Source organism: Talpa occidentalis, unplaced genomic scaffold (genome assembly GCF_014898055.3).
Source record: "Talpa occidentalis isolate TD23 unplaced genomic scaffold, MPIMG_talOcc4v2.1 talOcc4.10, whole genome shotgun sequence".
Lineage (NCBI taxonomy): Eukaryota > Metazoa > Chordata > Mammalia > Eulipotyphla > Talpidae > Talpa > Talpa occidentalis.
Window position 1 is genome coordinate 78,363,815 of NW_023600993.1, and position 23,351 is coordinate 78,387,165.

At 41.7% G+C, this 23,351-nt stretch overlaps 1 protein-coding gene across 1 annotated transcript in view; it reads right to left on the minus strand.

Moving 5' to 3' along the window:
* Positions 1–9,614: 9,614 nt before the first annotated feature.
* SLX4IP (SLX4 interacting protein) overlaps positions 9,615–23,351 on the minus strand; it is a 181,280-nt gene continuing 167,543 nt past the window's right edge. The window contains 4 exon segments of the mRNA XM_037494675.2: positions 9,615–14,220; positions 14,223–14,325; positions 14,327–14,357; positions 15,766–15,866. Coding sequence (XP_037350572.1) covers positions 13,640–14,220; positions 14,223–14,325; positions 14,327–14,357; positions 15,766–15,866 — 816 coding nt within the window. The 3' untranslated portion in view covers positions 9,615–13,639.

Here is a 23,351-nt window from a genome sequence, read left to right on the forward strand (position 1 = left end):
TCTCTGGTTCCTTGTGCATGCGCGGAGGCCACTGAGGAAGTGGAGTCAGTAACTGTGTTGTGGCTTATTAGGGAAGCAGCCAGAAAGACCTGGGCTAGGATGAGTCTAGATTCCTGGGACATCTCCCTGCCATAGAGTGGCAACACGGACACTAATCTCTGCTTGTAGACAGCTGGTTTCTGCAAGGTGGGGTCAGAGGGAGGAGTGCTCTGCTGATACAGACCCAACCAGGCAGGACGCAGTTGGCTTTAGTAGAATTCAAACGCCATCCTGAAGCAATACCTTGCTCCAGTGGTTTGTAAACTTGGATTCTGCGAGACCCCAGAATTCCTTGGGTAGTTGCCAAATGTTTTTGTGCCAAGAAAAGAAAAAGGTTTAATGAGGCTCTGATTCTTTATTTCAGAAGAAAAGTGATCTCAGATTCACTTGTTGCTTTAAGGAGCCTTCCATTCAGGACACTCTAGGAGTGGGGAGGCAGGTAGGGTTCGTATTCATAAAAGGCAGTTTTCCCCATTCTCCAGGTAGAACTCGGGCAACAAAGCCTTGGTTATCTTGGGTGTAGGGAAGTGGAAAAGGAAGGACTCTGTCTTCCTCAGACGGTGAATATTCAGCCCACTTGGGGTGGGCCCTTGAGGAGAAAATTGGTAGTCCAGAAACTTGGCCAACTGGAACCCTAGCATTAGTCTATACCATGAAACTCCAGGAAGGAATTCACTCAAAGATGGTGGTTTTAGGATGGAAAACTGCTGGATTCTAGTCTTATACAGTGTAGATTGCACCCCATTTAAAGGGGATGGGTATATCTTAATTGACTAAAAGCCTAATGAGATTAGGTGATGAGCAGAAGCATAACTTACAACCAGGCTTCTCTTCAATGCAGATTCCCAGGTCTAGTGCGAAGCTTCCCAGAAGTGGGCTGGGGAATCTGTATTTTCAACACGTTCTCCCTTCTCTCCCCAACTTTTGCACAGTAAAATTTGAGAACAACTCTACTAAAGTACAAGCTCTTCACTAATTACAGTGTTTTTCCTCCTTGTTAAACTGAATTAAGTAGCCTGGAAGCCAGTTTGTTGCTAAATTGCCACCTGACATCATTTTTTAAGTCAAATAATTACACTGCCCCTTGAGCAAGTTGTGGTCTAAGTGCTTCAGGTTTATTGGTTGATCTGAGGGGTCAGCAAGTCAAAGTTAACGTATTTGGTAATATTTCTTAGGTAGCAAGAGCCAGATTGTGGGTTTCCCACCTCTGGAAACAACTTACACCTGCTTATTTAAAAGTGCGTAGGCAGCTAAAAATCAGTTGCTTTTAAAGAAAAAAGTCATAAGAGGCTTGCAACTTGGGCTGAGCGATGTGCCATCATTTCCGTCTGGACTGCGGGTCTCCTTGCCTCTACTGGGAATGAGAAACCGGAGTGGAGAGGTTCCTGGTCTGGGAAGACACACACGCACACGGGTTATGGGAAGCCTCCTCCTGCTAATGTGTATTTATACTTTGTAAGCTCTGATTCATCCAAGCATTGGAACAGAAATCTGCTTCCTGAGGTTCTGTTTTTAAATAGATAGTTTGCAAAAACAACAATTATTTTTCTTAACATTTTTTTTCCACCCCACAAGCAGCTAAACATCCCTGCTCAGGCTCTGTCAGTCTCCAACAATGCAAACAGACAGCTTGGTTGTCAGAGGTAGAAGGGTACCCGGAGGCAGTTCTGTAAGGTTCTGGCCCCAGAAGTCTTAAAAACAAAGTTTAGAAGCCATTAGGGCAATCTCGTTGCATCATTCAAATCCAGGAGATATTTCTGGGTCTATTAAAAGTAACGATATTCACTTTGTGAACAATTGCCTTCCAATGGTGATTACAACAAAAGCTAAAAGAAGTAGGGGGGATGCTGGCCGGACTGGGGGTACCATTACCTGGCAGCAGAGGGGCCCTCGCACCTGCATGGCACCCCTTGAGATCGTGTCAAAAAGGGCGTGTCTCCCTTGCTTTGGACACAAATGCTACCTGTATGACTTGCTCGTACATGCCAAGCACAACCTTTCTGGCTTAGAATGTGTTTCTTTCAAGTCCCAGGCAGCTTTTACAAGTCTTAAATTATGTATCATTATGCACGGGTCCAGTATTAACCTGTGATATGCAAGTTCGGAAAATTAACTTGGAGAGTAAAGGCTCTTAAATCCAGTAAGAACCTGGAATTGAGGCTTGCCTGCTGTCTCCTCCACCCTCTCTCCCCTCCCCCTGCAAATATCCACATCAGGGCACCCAAGGGTTGAATTATCCAGGGACCAAAAGCAGATGCCAGCAACATGAAAGTAACAGCTTTGTTTTAAAGAGAAGCTCTCCTGGCAGGGCCTGTGGGACTCCTCCAGGATTCCTGAGGGACATACACGTTTGCAGCTGGCTTCCTAATGATTACTCGGGCAACCAAATGGGCTGGCCCCCTCTCTGTTTTGCACCTGAGGAGTAAAAAGCTGCTTTATTTCATACTTGCTGAGAAATGTGCAATTGATAAGACTTCATCATTAGGCTTACAGGGTGGTACTGCTATCCTAGACCTTACCAATTAAAAGTTTTTTTTTTTAATTTTTTTTTTTTTACCAGAGGGGGAAACTGAGGCCAAGAGAGGTTCAGGGACTTGTCTGAAGTCACTCAGAGAGTTAGCAATAGCCAGGAAAATAGAACCGTGTGTTCTTGCTTCCTGGGTGGCTGTGTTTTCTGCCTCTTCTTAGTATTTTCCAGGTCAATCCCCTGATCCTGGTTCAATATTCTAAGGTGAAGAACTGGGGGATAAGCATTTAACAAAAAAGGGAGTGCAAATCCTCAGGGGAGGTCACAGGAAGCTGTCACAAAGACAGTGCCATTGATCTGATTGTGCCTCCTCCGGGTTTTGCCTAGAGAGTAACATCTTGCTAAATCCAAGAGTAATAGGTGTTTTCCGAACCAAAGGCAGATTAAGCCCTGTCCCTTTGTAGGTGGTTCCTTTGTTCTTGGGCAGCTTCAGATTTCCTTTTTAGTTTCTGCTTCATAGAATTATAAAGTGAATCACAGGAAAAGAGGCTCAGAAAGGAAATCCACAGCCCCACTACATCCTACTCCTCTCTGCGCATGCACACGCGTGCACCACAACACTCACAGGCACTTCAGAACGACAGTGCTGCTCTCTGCGTCCAAGGCGTTTGGGAGGGTCCTGGCTAGTGTCAGGCAACTGCGATTATAATTAGCCCTCATCACACATTCCCTCGACACTCCTGCACCCTGACAGGCTATTTCCCGGTTATCGCTGGGAAAATCACCTGAACATTTAGAAATACTAAAGTCCGAATTGCTTGGAGGTGATGAAGTTCGTCCTTTGTGCAGCAGGGCCAGCACAGACAAATCTGGGAGTTCCTGCAACCGCCTGTGGGCAGTTCTACTTCCTCTACCCAACAGCCCAAAAAGTCAACACCCCCGCTTTCTCCCCACCCGCTGCTAAGGGATTAGGAATGTATCCACAAATCATCTTTAACCTGTTTGTCGTGTCAGTGTAGGCCAGAACTACATACTATGCAAAAGTTTCCTATGTGTGGAGGCACCCTGGCTAAACAACTTGGAAAACCCCAATCTCAGAGACAGACATGTAAATCCTCCAAGTTTAGCATATTAACAATCAAATAGTCTCCGAGGGCTTCTCTTTGGAAATATTTTTTAAAAAAGAACTAAAGGCATAAAACAGAAAGGACAAGCACAAATGTAAAATCAGCTATAGGCTTGCACAAAACTAAGGAAAAGGTGTAAAGGAAAGGGAGTAGAAAGGGAAGGATGGGCAGGAGGGATAAGTCTTTGTTTGAAGGAAACCACCTCTGGTTTCCTTCACAATTACAGCCTGGACATGAGTTCTCCATCCACTGCTCTGTAAAAGGATGTTCTGCATCCACAAGGGCCTGACCAATTGCTTACACACCTTTTCCGTGTGCAAAGCCTGGCTGTATGCTGAGTTGGCAAAGGGAAGCATTCTGGAGCCAGACTTCCTTGATTCCAAATGCAGGTCTTCTTCCTGATTCCTGGCATTGGTATTCTCTGGCTGTGCGGCATTAGACTTAAACAAATGAGGCCCAAGAGCAGAGTTTCTGGGCTTTGGGGTTGTACACACCTGGATTCTAGGCTGTGCCAATTTACCAACTTGGGAAAGTTTTTGAAATTCTTTGTCTCAGTTTCCTTATTTGTGAAATGATGATAATAAATATGTGCCACTGTTAGCATTCATGGAAAAGACAGCAGAAGAAAGAAGACTGCTCTCAGTACTTTTCTAAGTAAATTGTGATAATATATAGGCCCATAAAAAGACTGAGGAATCCAGAGAGATTCCAATGACAGTCTCCATTCTCACCATTAAATTGGGCCCCTGTCAGAGAAGAACTAAGGGCTATTAGATGTGGTGGTAGATGGAATTCCAAGATAGCCCCAGAGATTCCTGCCTCTTGATTATTGGGCAAACACTAATTCAGGTACTGCTGTGATGGGATTTTACAGATGTAATTTAAAATGTAAAATTACATTTTACAGATGTAATTTTACAGATGGCTTTAGAATATGGAGATTATTCAAGTGGGGCTGACTTAATCACAGGAGCTCTTTGAAAGCATTTTTCTCATCTCTTATTATTGGAGAAATACAAATCAAAACATAAGCTATCACCTCACACCTGTGAGAATGGCTATTACCCAAAAGACAAGAGCCAAGTGTTACAGAGGACGTGGAGAATCAGGACCCCTTGTAAACTGTTGGTAGAAATGTAATTGATGGTGTGAAGACTGTTCAAAAAATTAAAAATCAAAATTCCGTAAGACCTAGTTATCTTGGGCCTCCCTGGTGGCGCAAGGGGTTAAGCTGCAGCACTATGAAGCAATCCCCAGGCACTGCAGCACGAGTTTGATCCCTGGCCAGGGAGGTGACACACATGGTGCAATAGACCTCTCCTGTCACGCCCGCTGCTTCCCTCAGCAGTGTATTTCAGTCAGTCTGCCTGTTCTGCTTCCCACTCTCTCTGGTGAATCCTCTCACCCACCACACCTCTGGCCTTGTACTCCAGTTCTTGTATGCATAAATGAATCTTAAAAAAAAAAGATCTAGTTATCCTACGTCTGGGTATTTACCCAAATAAACTTTACACAATAACACTTATTCAAAGAGATATGTGTACCCCCAACTTTATTGCAGCATTATTTATAGGCAAGAGCCAGGAGTAGGAAACAACTCAAGTGTCCATTGACAGATGAGTGAATAAGAGGGTGTGGTATATAGAAACAATGAAGTACTACTCAGCTATATATAAAAAAAAAAAAAAGAGGAAATCCTGCCATTTGCAATAATATGGATGAACCCAGAGGGCATTATGCCTAGTGAAGTAAGTCAGATGGAGAGAGACAAACTCCATTTGATTTTACTCATAGGTGAGGCATAAAGAAATACAACAAATGAACCAAAAAACAACCACCAACTTTTAAACTGTAACACAAAATTAGTGAGTACTAGGAGGAGAGGGGGCAAGGAAATAGGTCGATCAGGTGAAAGAAATCAATCGTATGGGGAAGGCATAGATTTGCACCTTCATTTGGGGAATTAATATAGTATATAGAGATGTTGATTTACAATGATGCACACTTGAAACCTATGCTATCATGCACTGCTACTTCACAGAAGAAATAAGAGAGATGCAAATGTGAAAGAGATTTTGTGCAAGGGAGGTTTGTCCATTATTGAATGGAGGGGTCCCAAAAAAGAGTGGAGAATGGCCTCCAGAGCTGAGTGAAATCCCCAGCCAACCACCAGCAGGACAGTGGGGCCCTTAGTTTTGTAACTGCCAGGATCTGAATTCTGCCCACAACCTGCGGGAATTTTGAAGAGGATCTTTTGCTAGTTAAGCCTCCCAAAGAGGATACAGGCTGGCTGACACCTGGATTCCAACTTTATGAGAGTAGAGCAGAGGGACTAGCTAAAAGGTGTCAGAAATTGCTGCTAAGTTTATGATAGGTAATTAGTTGCATAGCTACAGCAAGCTAATACAGACCTCTTTTAAAGGGATGTGGTCTAGGCTATGTCTCATTTAGGTGCTGTTTTTGGTTTTGACTAATCATCAACTTTTACCCTGATGAATTGAGTGCCTGCTACACTGGGAACAGAAAAACAAGCCCATTTAGGACAACTGTGAACTACAGGACTATTAAAAAAAAGCAACAACCTGGTATCCAACTTAATTCTACAACAGTGTGTGATTTCAGAGGATAGACAGTTCTCTAAAGCCTCAAAATAATACAAGAATATAAGTATTTCTTCTATATCTACTCACCGCCCTCATCATTTTATGCCATTAGGGCCAAATGAGCTAAGTTCTGCTACCTGGCCTGATAGGATTCCATGACCACACCCCCTGCAATTAGTAGCCTTGTCCTACAGGAAGTTCCCTACTTGACAGCTAATGGTGAAGACCATGCAGCTGTTGCTTCCTCTGGACTGAGAAGGGGCTAAATGTCAAGTCCAGCCTTCTCTCCCACCATTTTCTCTGTCCTAACTTTGCCCTCAGATGGTAGACAACTGGCCTAGGAGAACATGCACAGGCAGCAGCAGAAATCAAGGTTTTTCTCAAGTTCAGTAAACTTTTCTAAAATATTACCAAGACCTTAATGAGGATAGGGTTCAAAAATATGCAATACAACAGCCAAAATCATCTCTACGACCAGGACCCAGAACATGCAATTTGATAAACCAGTACTGAGAAATAGTGTCTTCAAGGGAAAGCAAGGCCAATTTCATGTAGAAAATTCATTTATAGATGGACAGTCTGCTTGTCTTTGAGCCTGATTAGACTTTAGGTAAGATCCAGAAGATTCTTCCAGCATCAAAACAAGAAACCTGACAGCAGATCCCCAGCACCTTTGACACACTGAGCATTTCCTCCCAGAAGCGTTTTCAGATTGATGGGGCACTTTGCACTGGAGAGCTGCAAGTGATTAAGGACATTTTTTTTCTAGATACCTGACTCTGCCCATGCATTCTTCCCCTGTTCTGGATGGTGTCCGAGCTGAGCAGAGTGAGGAAAATGCTCATCAGGGAAAAGGCTCACCAGGGAAGCATTTTAAAGGGAATATACAAATCAAAGCAGTGCTGCTGTTGCACAAGCCCCAGTCCACTCTGGCTCAGTGACAGGAAGGCCTTTCCAGACTCCTCCTACTGGGACACATTCCAAAAGCCCGGCCCAGTCTGCCACATCAAGGCTGGAGATTGCCCTACCTTCTCCCTCTGACAACAGCAATGGATGGGGCTGGTATTAATCCTCCTAGACACTGACAGTGGGTTTGGGAACGAGGCCTCTGCATTCTTCTCACCAACTGAGCATGTTACGAAGGAACTGGGTATATGAAAATTCCCAGTCAATCCATCACCTGCCTCCTCCAGAGAAGGGTCCGCCAGTCTATCCCACAGTTCCAGGTGGAGAGAGGGATGTGAGGCAGTGAGGGGAAATAAGAGCTCTGTGTGTGTGTGTGTGTGTGTCTAAGCACAACAGAGACAGGACTAGTAATAGAAGAGTGGCGAGAGGGCGTGGGAGACTGGGAACTTATTTATAAAAGCTCTTCTGCCCTAAAGCAAGTCAAACTCCCTGCTGAGGAGTTGCTTTTTCTTCCTCCCTTTTGAGTCTTGTGTGTTGAACTGACCTCCCCCCCACGGAGGTCAGCGCTTTGCTCACCCTGTGCACACTCAGCCTTCTGGGGTTTGATTGCCTTAGACGCCTGAAGAAGAGGGAATTCTTCAGTTCTAGTTTGCGAGAAAAGTGATAGTAAATCTCACGAAGATTTTTGTTTTTTAAAGGAAAAGATATATACATTATATTTTGGGAATTGTGGAGAAAACACAAAGCAAACATAAAAACTGTGTATCACTAGATAGTCCCCTCCTACAGACCACTTCACCCCCTAAAATAAATCAGGCTGGGTAATGAATGAGGTTTTAAGCAATGTAACTGAACTTAAAATACAAGGTCAGCGTCTCATCCTAGGTAATCCTTTCGAGGATGAGAAATTCTCTTGATTTTCCCACAGGGTTATTTCAGATGTGCTTTCTGAGCCAAACTATTTTAAAAGCGTTCATTCTTCCACTGCCCTGCCAAATGTGAACTTGAGATTCACACGCACTTTTCGAGAGCTTATTAATGATATTAATGATCATGGATCAAAGGCAACTCCAGACAATTATTTAGGAGCTTTAAAAACTCATCTTCTATATAAAGGTAATGATTTCTCAGTGTTGACGAAGATGAAGCTGTGCTGTGATGTGTTAGGTCTAAAGCAGCAGAATTAACACAGAGGGGCCTTAAGTTGAAAACAAAACACACCTCTTTGTATCTATGATTCCTGACACCCTGTCACCAAAGCCTTTCCTATTGACTTGAAAGTAGGTATACTTCTGATTTGTAGAAATTTCCTCTTCTGAAGGATACTCAGCTTCTTAGTAAACTTGGGCTCTTTTAAAATTCAGTATTTAATCCTCCCGTCTCCCCACCCCCACAATTTAAACAATAGTTCTTAACTATGGCTTCTCATGAGACTTATTATTTGAGGAGTTTTTAAAACTGCCAATGCCCTTGCCAAACCTTAAGGATTCTGATTTTACTAGAAGCCACCCAAGCATTTCCAATGTGTGGCCAGTGTCAAGAACCCATTTTTAAAGAGATGGACAAATCACTGCATGGGAGAGGTAAGTCTACCTCCAGACTATAGTGTAAAGAGTGATGCTATAAAGGTAGCACTTAAAATATTAGAGCATTTTATTTGACAGATGAAGAAACTGAGGCCCCAGAGGTTAAGTCACTTGTCCCCAGACACATAAACCAATTAGTAGCAAAGCAGCAGCCTAGATCCAGAGTTTGCGGCTTCAGTATCAGGCTGTGATAGTGTCTCGGGACCCTTCGCCCAGGCCCCAGGTTCAGGGCAAGGCAGTTTTCCTGTGGATTAGGCCTTACAGTGTGCCACCATGACCAAAAGCCTAAGGGGAAATGGGCTTTGCAGTGGTTTTCAGCATTTTATCACAGCTATTCAAATGTATTTCTCCAACCTGATACTGAAATGCTTCTGAAAAATTATGTACAGGACCCAAGGGGAAATATATTTATAAGTAACCAGAGAGGTCTCTGATCCTGTCATAAAAGGCAGAGTAGAGAAAGAACCGTCTCAAGACTATACTCAGTGCCAAACAAGGACTAGATCCACTTAGAAAATGGAAATGAATCCTCTTGGGAAATGTCAAGATTCTCTGGAAAGGGGTCAAGGTCGCATACTTTAACCCCTCACGAGAGGGGTCTATCTTAGCTCACAATTGGGAGAAGTGGGAACATATCTGCATGGTACAGACCACCCCCAAATCTTATGGGCTTGTTCAAATGCAGAGCTCCTTTGATTATTTTAACAGTGTTCAAAAACCTCAGAATTACTTCAAGAAGGAAAAAATTCCTAATAAAACGAATGTAATTTTAAATAGCATGTTCAGAAAAGGGCATTGTGTGTGCACATTCCTTGGGGTAAATTCCCTTGTTCTGAAGAAAAATAATACACACTAATTTTTTAAAACAATTTTATTTTTTATTCACACAACAGGTTCATTTCTACTACATACTACTTTCACTCCTTAGGCTGGTACAACTACTGATAGTATTGAAATAGTTTAAACAAACCCAATGAGAAGATGAGGCAGAAGGGAACAATGAGTTTTTCCGGTGATTATTGCAGCTTTTGGCTTTCTAACTTGATTTACAAAAGTTCTTCTGGAGATCTATCAAATCCACACCATCGGGCACCTTATTAGATACTGTAGGGTCAAATATATGTTTTTTCTGACTTTTGTTTAATTAAAGAATCAAGATACCTGGTAAGTTAGTAACTGTAATGGAAATTAAAAGGTAGCACTTGGTAATATTATGCCACATAATGAAACTTATTTGAATATAATGAAATTCAAGTCCAGTACTTCATTTGTTCTTGACAATTAAAGACACCAAGTCCCCTCTGCTACACATTGACATGTATTTGTTCCTTGTCTAGTTCAATCAATACAGAAACTAAATTAGAGGGAGTTCTACAGATTTCTGAGAATTTAATTACATCATTAAATTGTAATATCAATGATATATATGGTTGGACTTCTGTCCTGAGTAATTATCTGAATTAACTTCATTTTACAATGCTTAATTTATTGTGTACTAAGGAAGGCTTTAAACTATTTAAGAGAAATCAGCTTAATTTTGATTTCTTACTTGCTCCAACATGTTTCAATTCATTAGCGTTTCAATAATACAGAATGAACTCTCTCATCTTGACAAACCAAGCATGGAAATTTCCTCATAAGAGAAAAGACAAAATTAAAATGATTTCCATATTCAAGTCATAGCATGCTGGACAGAGAATTTTTGGCTCTTAGGAAAGACACTTGTTATCTCAAAAGGAGGGTAACTCACTAGAATTTGGTGGCAATACTCCAGCAAGGCAGGCCAAGAAGGAATTCAAGGAAACTGGGACTGGTGACACTGTGAACCCAGATCGCACTCTGGCATAGAGATTTCCTTCTTTCATGTGCTGTGCCCTCACCAAGTTCTCTCTGAAATCAAAACCAACTGATACGTACAACCGTTCATGCTAACATCCAAATATGACACCAAAAGTAAACAGTAACTATGATCCCACTGTCCTCACCCCACCCCCCCCCACTCGGGCAAATACCTTGAGATATTTCATTAGGAGAGAATCTATATATTCTCTAAAAATCAAATGCAGGGGTTTTCATGACTTTTGCTCTTTATAAGATGAAATATACTTTTCTACTTCTTAAATATTCAAATAGGTGAACGAGAAAGCTGCAACACTCACACCTCTCTCCCAAACATTTACTCCTTTGCATTGGACAATTTGTTCACATTTAACAGTTTGGATGACAGTTACCCCTTTTGAGTGGTAAAGGAAAGAAAAATGTGTAAGAAAGTCAGACCTTTATCATTTGTTATTACTATTCTCATACATTTCTTGCTTATGGACATAGATAATAAATCTAACAACAATCTCTTAAACAAGGCATTTGAAAGCACACAGGTTTTTAGCAGCCACAACACTGAGAAAGTTAGAACGTTCACAATTATAACATCAATTGAATTGGATCTCACAAGCAAAAAGTTCAGGGATTTGAATTTGCATAAATTAAGTTGGGAAATTAAGTCAGTAACTGAAGATCTTATTCTTTCTAGATTATTGAAAGGGCCTGAAATTTTAAGAATATCAGAACACATGTCACTCCCAGCAGTAGAGAACACTTCATTCCCCATATAAGAACCAACAAAAAATTTTGGCAGACATTTTCCTATTTCTACTTTCAAATATCCAAAGACTCATATAACCACTCAAGTAACAAGAGATCCATGTAGAAGGAAAGTGGTAAAAGGCAAAATTTCTCAAACACATGCCACAGTGTGGAAGTTCTTTCACAAGAGTGGAAGTGGAGAGCTGTTTCCTCTAGTATTCCTGCTAAAATCTCATGTACATGATGGCTGTGAGAAAGACCTTTTTAACCTACAACCAAAGGTGCCATTTTTCCTCTTAGATCACAAGAATTGTTATTTATACAAATATACAAAACTCTGAAGTCAAAAGAAAATCATTTAAAAGTATGTTAGTTAACTATGGAAAACAAAATTTCTCAATAAAAACTTTCTCTGTTGTCTCCAGTTCAAATACCTCTTTCTAGTTCCAGGGCAGGTAGCAGCTATTGTTCTGGAATCCTATCCTATTTTAAACTCTTGTCCAGGGGGCTTGTTATTTCTCGACTATTACTTGGGTTATTATTTGTGCCCTCTGTTTGAAGTATTTAGATAATTGCTTCTGTTTAAGAAGATTCAATGACACATTAGTCCTGTCTTTAGTGAAAAGTACACTCAGAATACCAGTCACTCTACTATTTTATCAGGCGAGTCCCTTTCTCTGCAGTCAATCTGTCCCACTGTGGTTAGTATTCTGTTGGCCCCTCTCCTCTCCTAAAAACAAATATCTGATTGGAATCAGCTGGGAGAGGAAAACAGCAAGGCAGGAAGAGGAGAGTCGCAATGAGTAGGGCCATTTTCTTGGTAGGGGTGGTGAGACTGGGGTCACAGAAGGGGATAGTGACAGGTTTCCAGGCAGGATTTAGAATATCAAAAGAAAAGCATATATATCCATGGCCAGCCATGGTTACCAAGATTGAATTTCAAAACTCAAAACATAGTGCCATGAAATAGGACTGCTTTTAATGAGTCTTATCCTCTGATATATTTGGGGAAGAGAGACACAGGAAAGGACAGATTGAGCTGGTGGAACCACCAGTCAGTATCAAGCATGAGCTGATACTGTGCCTGCTTCCAAATTCCTTTATTTTGCTGAACTTGTTCTGGGTTATTTTTCTGTTAACTCCAAAATTGGGGGGCACATACTTGATTTTCCTTATTAGTAGGGAGGTGCTACTGCAAAAGATCAACCAATGCTGGGAAGGAAAAAAAAATCTGTATTTGATGGCCTTTGAATATGGTTTCTGCCTTGTTTTAGGATGAAATGGGTTAAGAAAATCTTTAGATAAGTTATTGCTATGATTCACTAAGTGACATTTTAGCAAGCCCACTGAGACATTAGAGGCTGATACTGCAAAAGGAAGGCTCCTGTTTAGAAATTTAAACTGCCAGTGAAGACTTCCAAATGGGAAATTGAAAACTCTGGCTTCTGAGCTCCTCTTGGGTTCTGGTCCTTCCTGAACCTAAATCAAAATCTTACAGGTGGGGGACTGAGCAGGGACAGTCACATGCCTGAGCAACAAAGCAAGAGCAAGCCTTTCCAAGTTTTCCCCTAATGCTGGGCCAAGTTATTGGTAAATGTCCAGCAATTCTTAGGGTAAGTGACAGCTCCCTGATGCTGTGGCATCATTCTATAGACCCTGGGAACCCACTGACCCATACACTGAACCGAGGTGTTCTACAAATTTGGGGGAGCACCAGGTTGTGCATGGCCACATGTTGGTCCCAGCTGATTCAGGGGAGGCCATGGTATCTAGGCTGAAGGAAATAAACACTAGGTAGTCTCCAATCAGATCATCTTTCAGAATCACCAGAAGTTTCTCATTCAGTAGATCTAGGGTGGGGTCCAAGATGTGCATTTCTAATACATTTTCAGGAAATGATTTTAATCCCAGAACAAGATGCTGAGAACCACTAGCCTGCCCCTTCCCAGCTTGCTCCACTACTTAAACTGAGGAACAGAAGGATAAACTACATCCCTGCCAAGGAGGCACATGATTGGTTTTTCCTGCAGTTCCTGCAAAGTGAATGGCTGTTCATCATTTAAATATTTTTCTAGAGACAGTTATAAAGTATGATGAGAAGGTAGTAATGTTTTTAGAATAAGCATGTAGGTTAATGACTACTTTAAAAGCTAACCTTAGCATGTGTGTGAGTATCTCTACACACACACACACACACACACACATATACCTTCTATTTAAAATAATCAATCTAATGCCTTAAAAATCACAGCAGTTATACACACAGCTCATTTTTCCCAGTTTGGTCACTCTAACTTCAGCTCCGATTTTGCAATCCTCTTTAGTAAGCTAGTGGTCTCTTTCATACTTCTTCTTTTCTGGTTGGGCTGCCCTGAGTGTACATAATCTTTCCATGTTTGTGGCTGAGCCAGTTTGTTGTGCCTGCCCTGGCTTACTTTTCATAAGATGTCTGGAGGAGAGATTTTCCAAAACATGCAACTCCTCATTAGACGTGGTTTTTGCCAAATCTTGTTTCAAAAGTAACCCCGGAACTGACAGCTCTAAAGTTGGCAAAACCCTGACAGTTGTGCTTTTTTCCACTATTATTTCTCTCGGGACTGATCGATCATTTCCAAGAGAAACTCTCTTGTGGAGGTCGATGTCTTCCGCAGAGCTGCAGTTCCTGCATTTCTGTTGTGTTTTGGCCCCTCGTGGACTTTGTTTTGGACCCGGTGATGCTGACTCACAGCTACAGACAGGGCTCCCACTTCGAAGCCCTGTCTCTAACCGCTCCCCAGGATGAGGTTTTTGCTGGCTGCAAGTGTCTTCTGGCTGGGTTTGATGAACATTTTCCAGCTTTTGAACAGGAAGCCCCCAGTGGCTCTCAGCTGCCTTTATGTAATCCTTCCCTTGTCCTGTGGACTCCGACTGGGTCTGGATGAAGCCTGACTGGCATCCCCCTTCCTTGCTATCTCTGTAATCACTGAGTCACCAGATTTCCCACAATGTCCCTGCTGCTCCATGGTTTGTTCACAGCGCCGTTTTTTTGGTTTCAGTTCTTTTCACACTAAAAAAGGATAAGATATTTTGTTGTTTTGTAAAAATGTAAAGGCATGGTTTTCTCCAAATCCCCCTTACCACACTTCCTATACCTGAAAAAGGGACATGCACTATTTCCCTTTCTCCTCATCTCTCTGGCAATTCCAGAAAAATTCCTAAGTGTATATTTAAGTGCAAATTGGATCGAGCAATTTTCCAATACATTGGGAAACATGAGGACACACTTTGTTTATTGATCACTGGGTTACTGATGGAGCTATGATGGAGTTCATATTTTAACCAAGGGAAATAGATATTCATTTCAGATGTTAAGGGTCTGTATTTGATATGCAGAACTGTTCCCAGACGTGGATGCGCAAATATTTCCAAAGCACAGGCAGTGGGTATGTGCACGTATGTGTATAAGAACGTGCTTATATTTGTAAGTAAAGAATAATCTGAAGTTTCTCTCAGGCCATTTCAAGGTATTACTCAGATATAATCACCATTTAGCTGGTGTCAGGCCTTTTGATCAACCATCTGGAAATAGGATTCAGTTAATATAATTTGATATGGACTAGAAAAAATTCCAGATAGCATGAAAGAAAAGCAGCAAATAATGGCAGAGAAAAGTATATGTGCATAGACGTATGCATGTGTGTACGTACACACTCCAAATTGTTCTTACTGCATTTCCTATACCTGAAAACGGAGGCTTGCACTATTCTATCCCCCCAACACTTTCCTGGAAAAATTTATAAAATATCTATCTACACACACATACACATATACACACATATCTTACCTTCCTTTCAGAGCATTTCCTTTGAGATACACACACACACCTTTTCTACAGCACACACAACAGGCAACGCAAGCTTCACATTGTAAAATCCACTTTGAGGGGCAGGGCAGAGGGACATTTTAGAGATGAAAGACTTTGACTTCTGCATATATTTGCAAGCTTGTGAAGAGCAAGAACTTTCTTAAACCACTAAATTCCAAATACTGAAAAGTATTTATTTTGGTTAATCTTTAGTCTGGAATCAAATATATAGTCATGTTGTTAGTGTTGTTATCAGGGACATGAGGATTATCATAATTATTATTAGGGTCAGAACAAGCATCTTAGGAAAGGAATGTATTTTTTAGATCTGTTTGTAGTCACTCCGAAAGTTGTATGAAACACACCACCAACAGGTGCTTTTCATCTTCAAAGGACTTGTAATTAATTACTCCTTGCAACACACCTGTGAAGCAAGGTCTCCATCCTCATTGTCCAGAAAGTTAGAGAAAGAGTCAGGGAGCTGGAAGAGCAAGTATGTGACTTAGGGTAGGGTCAGTGCCAGAGGGGGTTTGTGATTCTACACTTTATTTTGTGTATCCATATAATTCAGCAGTGAAAAATGAGAAAAAAGGAAATACACTGGACCTACATTTCTCTCAGAGCATTTCTCTTGAGCTTTGCACAGGGGGGAAGTGAACTCTCTGCATACTCAGCAAAATACTCAGACGCTCCATGGAGAGCTCTTTCCGTCTATTCCAAAAGATAACAAAGGTTCAAACAGAAATCTATTAGCTGAACATGAGAAAAAACAGTTATACTCCAAATGCCCCAATGAACAGATTTATTTTTGTGAAGATATATGGAATTGTCTGGTGTTCGGCTATTTTAATGTTTTTAACCTAGTTTTTGTGAAGTGTCACTTCTTTGGGACTCCTAGCTCACACCTCTCATATATTAAAATGTGCCACAAACAAATAAGACAGTTTGGAATCACCATCCTTTCCTTTACAATCTGAGAACTCGTGGCCAATATCTGATATGTCTGTGGTCCAAATGGTGACAAGGCCCAGAATCACTGTACTAGGCATCTTCCAGAAAGACCTGTTGGCATCACGATCGGTACCTTGATTAGCCTAGGAATTCCCCATTTTTTTCCTATTAAAAAAATACAATATATGGTCTTTGCAATACTCAAGCTCTATGAAGAGGTAAGTCTGTTAATACAGGTAGTCTGAAAAATAGAAGTTGTGATTCTTGGCTATCAAAAAAAAACAGGATTTTCCCCCACTCCACCCCTTAAGCTCTAAGTACCACAGTCATTTAATAAAATTCACAGACTATCTATACTTGCACGTTCCCATGGAAGCTTTGTAAGGAAGTAATTACAAAACATAACAACCTCCCAAGTTTTGCCAACATTGATACATTTCATACTTTTGAAATTGTACCCTTTTTTTAGCAATAAGTCCTCCAGAAGAGGTGTTAACTTCTTTTATTTTCTGGAAACCTAGTGCCCTTTTACATCAGATTCCAAAGTAGCATGTTGCCACCACAAGGAACAGTTTTGGTTAATCTTGAGTTTACTAGTTAGACTTACACTGGAATTAACAACAGCAGCTCCAGAGCCTGGCAGGGGGCAGCCATCACAAGAGGCCTGGGTGCACCACAATGTTATGGGCTTTATCCAATCGTTGCCCTCCAGACTTGAGTGCCAGCCATCAACCCTACCATGGTTTCAGCCCTGAACCAAAGTCACTCAAAGTCTTATCCAGTTATAACCCAACACAGTTTTATGGAATGTTATAGGTTTTATTGGCTTATACTGCATTTTGATGTGTCTCTTTTTAACCCCACAGGATTTACTAGTTGACCAAAAAAAAACCCAAAACAAAAAACTCTAGTTTAAAAGCTAAATGGACAGACACACACAGAGAAGGAGAGAGATTGAGATTTATGTGTGAAACACTTCTAAACATGCCCTATAAGTACAGTAGATTTTCCCCTTACAACCACACCCTGTAAGTGCTGTATTTTCAGAGCTGAACAATTAACATAAGGAGCATGAGTCAGGCTTTGAACAACTCTGTGGGAACCAGAAAGCCTTTTGCTATTAGGAATGATGTAAATTCCCCAAGGCTGGAAGAAGTCCACAATGGAAGGCAGACAGGGTCATAAATAACAACAATGGATACTGCGTAGACCACATAAAGTATGATACCGCGATAGTGACACTCTCTTCAAATCTCATATTAGATTCAAACACGGCCTTTATTTATTTTTTAAACTTAGTTTAAAGACCACTATTTATTTCCTATGGGAACTTCAAAAACTTCTTTAAGAAACAGAACAATTGACTCTCATCCCAAATTCCTCTGACAACAAACAATGGGGGCCAAATGTCCTTAGAAGAAAAAGGATAACAGAAAAAGTGACAGAGTGACAGAGGGAAATGTCCAGTTCAAGAAGTGCAAAACCTGTGACTTAGTCTTAAAAAAAGAAAAGAAAAGCAAAAAGAAAAAAGAAAAAGGCAAGGCGGGGCCTACTGCTTACAAATTAAAACCACATTTGGCAATTTGTTGAAGGAGGCATATTTACATTTGTATGAAGACTGGGTGGGCAGGAGAAAAAAAAAGATTAGAATCCTTCTTCAGCCCTTGAACTGTCAGATCTCATTAGAGATCTCTCATTCTGACTTTTCTAGGGTCAACTCACTCTCCTTTGTAGCTAAATCTCAGCCTCCAGAGCCCCCTCACCACCCCTAACAAGTATTCCAGAGGAAGCAGCTATCACCTGGGAACAGGATTTCCCAAGGGAATCATCCTGATTACTAATGGTGTTTCACATCTGGCATCAAAATGCAATCTGTGGCTTATCCAGAGGCAAAACTCTAAGGTGCAGATAGTGTATGCTGAGAAAGTAGCAAGTGCACCCTGTTTACCTGGACCACACTAATCCTCTTCCAGTTCTGTCCTGAGTAATGACCCTGACATCTTCCACAAATCGAGACAAACCAACATAATCAAAGAGGCTGCCAGCTGACTACTCAAAAATCAGAGTAAGTACCTCATGTGGGGCGTCTAGTATTCAAGATACAGGTTAACAAAGAGGGTCTCTTTGGGACTTTGGCCGTGACTCTTCACAACATGGAAGTTAGTTCTGAGTCGGGCCAAAGAATAAAACTCTATATATTATCGTTCCCTGGTTACCTGACCTATCCCCTACCCCCATTTATTTTTGGTAATATTTTGAGGATTTTAGTATTGAAAATTTCCTTCTGTATAGAGTGCCTATATATAGTTCAAGGCAAAACCAAACAGAAGTAGGGAAAAGGTACTGGCCCCTGAAGAAGACTCATCTAGGGAAATCCCCTCCTCAGTCACTTAAGCAGCCCAGGCTCCCAAAGCAAGGGGTCAAGGCTTGTCTCTATCTCTGGGGATGCTCAGGAGACCAGGGGCTTAATGGCAAGGGCCATGATACCCAAAGTACATGTGCTCCAGTACAGGTCCAAGGAGAAGGTTAAGCAGGTGAATGTGGTAATGGGTAACATCACTTCAGTATGGTCTGTTCTTATCTGAGAAACACATTTTAAATGCCTGGGTAGAAAGGACTACAGTGAGAGTTCCCATGAGAATGAGCTGTGCAACTAAGACACTCTTCCTGCCTCTAATCAGAGAACAGGCTAGAATGAAATGTAGTTAGCAATACTGGTTGATGTTCAAGTTACAAAGGCAGGTTGAAACTGTGGTTAAATCAAGGAGTTCACTCCACAGTGACTTCTGAGAACTAAATTTGAACAGAATACTGTTGTATGGATGAGGAGTGAGGAGAGAAGTTGACCTAAAAAAGACATGGGAAAAAAAAAAACACAAACCTGTTCTTGAGTTTACAATCTCCTCAAGGAGTTTGTAAAACATAGCTGGGCTGCCAAGGGCTAGTGAGAAGACTGACTATATCAGAGGTAATGAGGGAGTTTTCAAAAAAAATTTCCAGGACCCATCCCTGGAAGCTCTGATTCACAAGGCTGAAATGGGGCTAGGAGATCTATATTTAGGTTCCCAGGTGAGTCAAGAACTGCTGATATATATATAAAACAACACTCAAAAAACCAGAGCCACAGATAAACAGATAAAAACTGGTACACTGAGGCAAAGTTTGGCAAGGTGTGATTTGGTTAGCCCACATCAAAATCATGTGGGGCGCTTCTTCAAAAATGTTATGGATTCTCTCCCAGAATCTTCCTCATTTGGATCTCTAGGGGGTGGGGCCAGGTCATGTGGATTTTAGGCTCCCCAGTGATTCTGTTACTCAGCAGAGCTGATAAACTTTTGCCCAAAGAGGGATGAAATTCACTGATAATTGAGCAGAGTCTGGCAGAATCATCCAATCAGGCAAGACTGGACTGGGTATTCGGCACCCTTAGGGAAAAGGATGTGGATGCACAGAAAATGTACTTGTTCTCATGGAGCTTCTATCCCAGTGGGGAAGACAAGATACAATAAAATGTATAATGTGTCAGGTGGTGATGATATTATGAGAGATATACCTCTAAAGGGTCATGAGGACAGTTTTCAACGTGGTGGTCAGGAAAGGCTGTGGTAGATCATAAAGTGTGCTCTACCTCGAGAGTGAGAAGAGTATGAGCTATGTGAATAGATAGGAAGAACATTTCAGGTAGGAAAATATGAACACCAAGTCTCTGAGAACAGAGCATACCTGGAAGACATAAAGAACAAGAAATCAAAGCAGGTGAAGAAGTGAGGAAGCAGGTAAGAGAGGTGTGTGCATATGGTGTTGGTGGGAGTAGGGCAAGTTGAGTATGGCTTTTATAAGAATGGCACCTTTCAGGGGCCTCCCTGTGACGCAGGGGGTTAAGTGTCAGCACTGTGAAGCAATCTGCAACTACTGCAGCATGACTTCAATCCCCAGCCAGTTAGGTAACCCACATGGCGCAGCAGACCTCCCTTGCCTAATCTGCTGCTCCCCTCAGAAGTGTATTTCAGTCAACCCACCTATTCTGCTCCCCACTGTCTCTGGTGAATCCTCTCACCTGCTCCCCCCACCACCACCTCTGGCCTACACCCTAGCTCTTGTATGCATAAATAAATAAATCTTTAAAAAAAAAAAAAGAATGGCACCTTTCATTCTAAAAAGACGTGCCTTTCCCCCAAGAACAAACATGACTTGAATTTTTGAAAGGGTCATGTTGGGTGAGGTATAGGGACAAAGTGGAAGTGGGTGGGGAGGGTGGGGGGTTAGTAATAAGGCTACTGCAACAGTCTACTCAAATGGCTCTTGGAGGAGGAAGAGTGGTGGCAAGAAGTCATTCGATTGGAAATATAACGATGGGACACCCAATAAAATGTACAGCTAGACTGGACATGGCAGGTGTGAGGAAGAGAAAAATCAAGCATGACCCCAAGATTTGTGGTTTAAATAGCTGGATGAAGGAAGTTACCCTTTACCAATACAGGAAGTACCGAGAGAGGGACAGGTTTGGGGAAGTGGAACCAAGAAATCAATTTTAGTGATTTAAACTTTATGTGTCCTCCTGAATAACTTGAGATGTTGGAAAGGCAATTCAGATAGATGTTCCAGGAGGAGAGAAGTTTGGGCTGCAGCCCCAAAGCTAGGAAGTACACAGAGATGATATATAAAGGCATTAGTGGGAGTGAGTTTGAATAAGAAAAAGTAGTCAATAAAATGAGGAAGATCCAGGAAAGTAGATTCTGAGGGACCATCATTAAGGACAGAATAAAAATCAATATAACAACGTAACTAGAGACAAGAGAAGAATGTTTTAGTGGAAGTGACAACTATTTCGAGTGTTACTAAGCTGTTAAGATTGAAAAGGGATCATTAGATGACTTTACAAAAGCTGTTTTGGGTGAAGTTTTGGGACCCAGGAATACCTGGGATGGGTTCAAGAAAGAAGTGAAGCCATGTAGAAACCAGAACTCTCCAGTAGAAATATAATGTGTAGCTTTAAATTGTCTGCACAGCCATTACAAATTTAAAAGTAAACTGATGAAGTTTTAATATATATAAACCTAATATATAAAATGTTACTGTTATAGCTAATTGGTATAAACATTGAGATAGTTTGTTTTTTATATTACGTATTAGAAATCTGGTATGTATTTTATACCAACAGCACATCATTTCTAACTCCCCACATTTTAAATGCTCAATAGTCCAATGTGGCCAGCAGCTATAGTATTGACCAGCACAGGTCTAGATGGTATGTTTGAAGTGTTTTTCAGTAAGGGGGAGCAGAGAAAATAGGTGGTAGATGCATAAGAGGATCTACCTTAAGTTAATAGAGAGTAAGTCAACAATGCCTTTTAAAGTAGCATATTTGGAAGGCTGCGAGCAGCTACCATGTGCCAAGCTCTAGCTGGGTGTCAGGCACTGTTTCAGAAGTGTTGCATGTACTCATCAATGTTGCTTTTTTTTTTTTTTAAGATTTTATTTATTTATTTATACAAGCACTAGGTACAGTCAGAAGTGCAGGAGGGTGAGAGAATTCACCAGAGCCAGAGCGGGGAGCAGAGCAGGCAGACTGACGAAGTACACTGTTGAGGGGAGCAGCGGGCGGCAGGAGAGGTCTGCGTGCCATGTGGGACCCTCGCACAGCAGCCGGGGATTTAACTGGCGCTGCAGAGGCTGCGGGCAGCTTCGCAACCCAGCGCTCAACCGCTGCACCACCGGGGAGGCCCTCATCAATGTTGCTCTTAAGATAGCTTGATGAGGTGGGTAATATAGTTATTCACAACCCAGGGATGGATGCTGTTGGCAAGGACCTAACTCAAAATGGACAAAGAGCAAGAAGGACAATATACAGCTGACCAACATGGCCTCTGTTGGGAAAATCTCTCTTCAGTACATAGCTGAAGACACCACATTGTTCAAGCTGGAATTCAGGACAGATTGTTGGGGCCTTGATGTCAGGTTGATAGTCACTCCAAGAGGCTTGTGGTTGTACCCAAATCACAGCTCACCCCCATCACACTGCCTGTCCACAGCACCCCTCTGTCATGGTTGAAAGGGTATGTGAGGCACTAGCCTACCAAATTTTTGTTCCCAGGGTTTAGACCACGCTGCCTGATACGAGGGCAAATAAAGGAGGGGAGAGAGAGAATGAGAGAGAGAGAACCTGAGAGAGAGAGAGAGACAGAGAGACAGAGAAAGACAGAGACAGAGAGACAGAGAGAGACAGAAACAGAGAGACAGAAAGAGAGAGTCTTTAATGCTCTTAAAATTTGTTTTCATGGTAGTACTTAATGTAGGAATATGGTACTCTCAGTCTTTTATCTTTTGAAAGTTGGATCTATTTTTCATGATTAGGTACATGAGTTTCTTCCCTTTTATTTCTTCCCCATTAAAAGTAATGAATCATCCAACCAGAAGATTTACAAGTAATTGATAGTAGAATATTAGAATAGTCTTAGATTCCCATTCAAAATGATACTGTTTCTAAATTCTTCATGATCACATTTGCTGAGAATGATATATCCAGACATGATCAAATCACATTAAGGCGTGTGGGATAAGAGGAGGAGCACAGAGGCGAAGGGCTGCACGCCAAGGTCCAGAACTTCTTAGATGCTTGTCTGAGAACCAGTTTCTCAGCTCCCAGGGGGTGGGTTTTACATCTACTTTTCAGGATTGTTTGAGAATTTTAGATGCAGTGATGTGTATGAAGCATGCTTTGGAGACTGGAAAGTGTCAAATTCATTTTCTTGACATTTTTCTAAAAGAAAACCTGATGCCTACATAAACTATATGGTGTTTGCCAGAAGGGAGGGGTGCCCTGCATTTCTGAAGAGCTCATGCCTTCTCTGAGTCTCACTGAGTATTAACTAGACAAGCATCGTCCCAATTTAAGAAAAATGAGACTCAAGAGACGAAGTGTCTAAGATGATATATTTCATCAGGGCAGAACTGAGACGAGAAGGCCTGCCCACCAGGCAGTGCTCTATCCACTCTGTCCAGTGGATCATTTGCCATCATGGTCAGAGATGGAGTTGTAGTAAGAGTGCAGGACGGGAGTTGAAAAGTTTGTGGGTCTGGCTCCCTCAGTCACGGCCTCACTGTGAGATCTGAATAAGCCGCCTCGCATCTCTGAAAATCAGTCTCCTTACCTATTGAAAAAGGACGATAATAATATCCTGGAAATAACACTCAGATTTTCTTCTTGGGAATCAGGTTCCCAGTTCCCATGCAATCCCATGCATT